At 36.3% G+C, this 5,000-nt stretch overlaps 1 protein-coding gene across 1 annotated transcript in view; it reads right to left on the bottom strand.

Annotated features, from left to right (window-relative positions):
• The window catches only part of Ddc (aromatic-L-amino-acid decarboxylase), a 99,053-nt gene that overhangs the window by 24,947 nt on the left and 69,106 nt on the right, over window positions 1–5,000 (bottom strand). Inside the window, exon 4 of the mRNA XM_070123661.1 lies at window positions 643–756. Within this exon, the coding sequence (XP_069979762.1) occupies window positions 643–756 (114 nt within the window). The remainder of the gene's footprint in view (window positions 1–642; window positions 757–5,000) is intronic.

Below are 5,000 nucleotides of genomic sequence, written 5' to 3'. Positions count from 1 at the left end.
ACACACACACACACACACACACACACACACACACACACACACACACACACACACACTGCAAAAACAAAAGCACTTCTTTAATGACAAGTATAACGTAGCGTGTTTATTTGTTCTCTGGATCAGTGCCTACTTCAGTTGAGAAGAAAAATATCTTCATTAGTCGCTAATAGATGGCGCAGCAGCGAGAAGCAATTTTACATCTTTATAACCGACATACATAAATGTATGGTGGCTATATGCAGCTATACCTGATATCTGTTGTGTCGAAAGGAGAAAAGCTGCCTCACTTCCCTAGGTGTTAATATTTCAATATACAAACAATTCCAGGAAATAGTATTTGAAAAATATCCCAGTACAAATTCAACAACAATAACTACTACGTGGTATGTTATCAGAGACTTGAAAAAAGAGATTTAATGGCTACATAGTTTTAAAATATATATATATTAAAGAATTTACTAGTTATTTACATTCTCCCATCATGCTTTTTGTTATTTGCTGGATCTTTTACTAGGGTTTTCGCCTCACTCATAAAAAATACTATTTATGTTATGTTTCCATCGAAGTGGCTGTCAGATGTACAAAAGTAGGACCCACCAAATGTACAGAAATATAATTTGGAAACTGTACCAGCTAACTTACCCAAGTGAAACCAATGCAACCAATGGCACCACAAAGCATGTCCGCCAGCAAGGCAGGGTAACTGTTGGCAGTCGGGAAGTATGCATGAAACTGCGGAGAATGCCAGTGCGTTACCTGAAAACAGCAGAAGTATAGTGTGATTGTGTATTTAGGCTCCAGAAGGTTCCTGAAGGCCCAAAAGACTTTTTTTTTCCTTTCCATTAGGCTTTCAAAAGATAAAAGAAAAAAATCTCAGATATATTTTTCATACTTTCTTATCCCAGGATATGGCATTCAGATTCAAAAGATATCTGGCAATGACAAACGTCAAATGAAATGCAGTTTCATGAAATAGTAAAACACATCGGGTACTACCAAATATGAGCTTTATACAAACTACGAATATATTCAAACTACTCGTTGGCTGTGACAATCACCATAGAAACGGCCTAACAATCCAGAAACCCCTTGTTTGTTGAGATGGGCAAAAAAATGCAAAGTATTTTTGTTGGTGTAACATACTGTCGACCTCATACTAATGTAGATGGTTTTTATGAATGGTAAATTTGGAAATGCAACCCCACACCATTTTGGGAGTGATTAGAATAATTTTTCAATAGCTTTCGTCGTGTTTCGAACTAATCTAGCGCTCATTTCCTTCGCAAACGAAGAATTTTGAGAAATATCAATACAATTCTAGTAAGCATAGCATATTAACACATTTCCGGGTTGTATAGGGGGCTCTGCTCCCTTAAACCTCCTTTCAGGGAGGCTGCTGCCCCCCCTACCCCCGCCTGGTCTACAAAATCTTCGCCTTGTATGTTCCGGCAAGATGGAGCCTGAGCAAACCAAGCATCTAACACGTTTTCAGTACATATAGAGGGGTTCTGCCCCTTATACCCCCATTCAGGGGGGGCTGCCACCCTCCACCCCCGCCTGATCTGCAAAATCTTCACCTCGTTTGTTACGGCAGAAGAGAGCTCAGACCAAGGGACAGTTTTAAACTCATCTTACCTGAAACATTAACTCCAGACGGGCCAGCCTACGGGTCACTGGATCGTCGGGGAAGTGTTGGTCGTTGTTGGCGGGAATTGCGATCGCTTACAACAAAGTTATAACTTTACGATGCTTTCTTCGTTGTGTTTTTTCATCCTTTTCCATGCATCACAAACCCACTGGTGTCTGTCATTTCTGTAATGACAGTGCCGGCATTGTACTTTCACTAGCAGTGCACCGTGATCTTATAGATTTAGTAAGCTCGCTTCATTATTTTGTTGATATTTCGCAATGAAATCGAAATAATTGTTTTGACAATCTACACACTGTCTAGCCATGATGGAATTGATTTGAATTTCAAAAGGCTTCTCCTAGGCCCAGCTTCTATTGTCACGTGATGATCTATCCCATATCTGATTGGTTCTATTGAGTGTCTTGTGTTCACGCCCGTTCACGCACGAATCTAATTGGCTCATTTGATTTCCCGCGCATACGTCATCCGCTACAAATCCATCCGATTTCCCGTCGATCTTAACTACGTTTTGTCATTTTGTCGCGGCGCTGGAGGCGGAAGATTTTCGCGGCTCTTTGAAATTGTAGATTTTATACCCTCTATAACTCCGTTAATATCAATTTGCGCAGAAAATGGTATAAAAGAAAATTATCATAGAATGATGTGTTTTACCACATGGTAAGCCCAAATTTAAAAAATTAGGTGTGGGGTTGCATTTCCAGTAATACCCAGATGAATGTATCAGTGTAGTCTTACTCGTGGTAGAGAAAGAAAAGAAGGTCGTATCTCTAATGGGTGACTTTAACTTACAAGGTGATTCCTTGATGTATGTTCCTGACTTCACATCATTTCTCCATAGCAAATTTGTGTATTGCACAATCATCGACTCAATTCATGACACTCCCACTTCAACCACCTTAACTGACCATATTTGGATAAATACCGTCAACAGTATCTCTTCCAATGGAATTTTCCATTTTTCTTGTTTTGAAATAGATGCCCATAATCTCATACACAGCAAAATGACAGATGATAGTATTGAAAAAATAGAAAACGACATAGACACCAAAAATTTGTTTTTTTTTAAACAAATGGCAATTTATAGGCTTTATCTGCATTGCCAAATACATGCGATTATTTCAAGGCGATGAGTGAAACATCTGCGTTGTCGGGCGTACGAAATCCCATTGGTTCAATGTGTCATACTGTTTGAACAAAACCAGTAGTCACACACATAGCACGACGGTTTCTTTACATATATAAGAAATAATATAATTATATGGTACACCTGATGCCACAGCATATGCTAGGATTATGGGTTATAACTCGACTGTCCGAAAAACAACTATTTTACTGCATTTGAGTAGCTTACTTAATTGACTTCCACATTCCTACAATGCTATATCTGTGATGTTCAGGATGTTCATGAACTGGTGGTGTTGATCATTACAATGGTTTAAGGTAATACAGTAATAATAACGATTATAATAAAGAATAATAATGACAATGTCATTAAATAATAATTGACGATTACAGTAATGACAATAGTAAAAATGTATATCAATGGATTATTTCATTAATTACGTCGACTATTCCTGCTTTATTTTGTTAGTAGATATCAATAGGAATCTCTTGATTCCTAATGGATTTGAAGATGCAAACTGGTTTTAGAAAAAATATATACTTATTATTTCTGTAACTATAGTTGATAACATTAATAGTGAGAATAATTATAATTATAATGATAATAATAATAATAATAATAATAATAATAATAACAATAACAGGTATCACCAGTGTGCTTGAGCAAGAGGTGCTTTTAATGTAATTTTTCAAGTGAATATTCTTACTGCATCAGTGACCAATATTTTATTATTATTGCACTCTAGATGATAGAAACATGGGCTTCACCAGTGCACTTGAGAAATAGGTGATTTTTATGGAATTAGTCATGTGTATATTTTTTCTGTGTCAGTGAACCTATTTACTTGGTGGGGGTTGTGCGCTTTCAGAGTGCTTCTATCGATATTATATTATTGCTATTGTTGTTGTTAATATACATAATTATTTATATATATCGTATATCATCTACATAGAAAGCAAGGAGAAACAGTAATATCTTAGTTTTTGTGAAGCTTTACTTTACTTTTTGTAAATCTCAAAAAATACACGAAGTGTATTTAGTATTCGCGTAAATTCTTGTTTCTTATTTTAAAATAATCATAAACAGTCTCTTACAAGTCAATAAATATGTGATCTAAAGAAATTCAAACGATTGTTTATTACTCATTTCTCAGTGCTACCATGATGTCAAGTTGTATTATGTTTTATTGACTCTTTTGAGCCTAAGTATAATTATAATTTTCTTTTTAACCTTATACCATTATACACGTGATTAATTACAAGATATATTTAAAATAATCCGTAAATTACCAAATGAAAAGTTACAAAAAAATATTTGGCATTTGACTTATTCTGCGATGGATCGCGCATGCGTATTGACGAGCTGAATGGACAGACAAGTTAGTACGCCTGTGTTGGCGGGGCGTAGGCTTGAAATTATTTGAAATTCGGCAGCAAAAAATCAGAATTGTAACAAAAAAATGCAGATAAGGTCGCCGCATATGAAACCTTTTGCTTATCAGTATTTTAAAATCAAGTAACAATATATATAACTACTGTAATTTAAAATAAGAAAGAAAAAACATACCGTGCATCACGAAATATAACATAAAAAAGATAAAAACAGCCAAAGCAAACTTCGGGCGATATGAAGAAAACGCGGTCAGTCAGAACATAAAACAGCCAAACAATACTTTGCAACCTTCAGAAGGAATCGATCGTGTAATATGTCCTCTGAATTCCATTTGTGCAATATGTCCAGCTCACAAATCTGGTTCCATGTAATGAACCTGACAATATCCGACCCATCTCAATTCTCCCATTTTAAGTAAATTTATCGAACTTGTCAATGAGCCTCAAAGAGTATATTACTACACAGTATTTTAACAAATAGTCAGTCTGGTTTTGATTGAAAAAATCCCCTGAAACAGCATTGCTGATAACTCATCATGTACTTTTGATAATCAATAGTTCACGCTCATCTTCCTTGATCTTGGCAAGATAGTTCGCTCTGGTGTCAGGGGAGAGCCGCACACGTGGCTCACCGGTAAGCTGTCAGGTCGTTCCCAGACATTGATTCCCAGTTTGTCTCGATGACCAACCATTAACCAAACTTGTCCTGACTGCGGATTTCCCCAAGGGTCAATTCTTGAGCCATTAGTGTTTTTATCGCATATCAATGACATTATGAATTTGAAGATACATTTTATTTGCAGACGACAGGACTTTGTTCCTTAGCCACACTGAT

The sequence above is a fragment of the Penaeus vannamei genome, chromosome 7 (assembly GCF_042767895.1).
Source record: "Penaeus vannamei isolate JL-2024 chromosome 7, ASM4276789v1, whole genome shotgun sequence".
Taxonomy (NCBI): Eukaryota; Metazoa; Arthropoda; class Malacostraca; order Decapoda; family Penaeidae; genus Penaeus; species Penaeus vannamei.
This window is presented reverse-complemented; position numbering and strand designations above follow the sequence as displayed.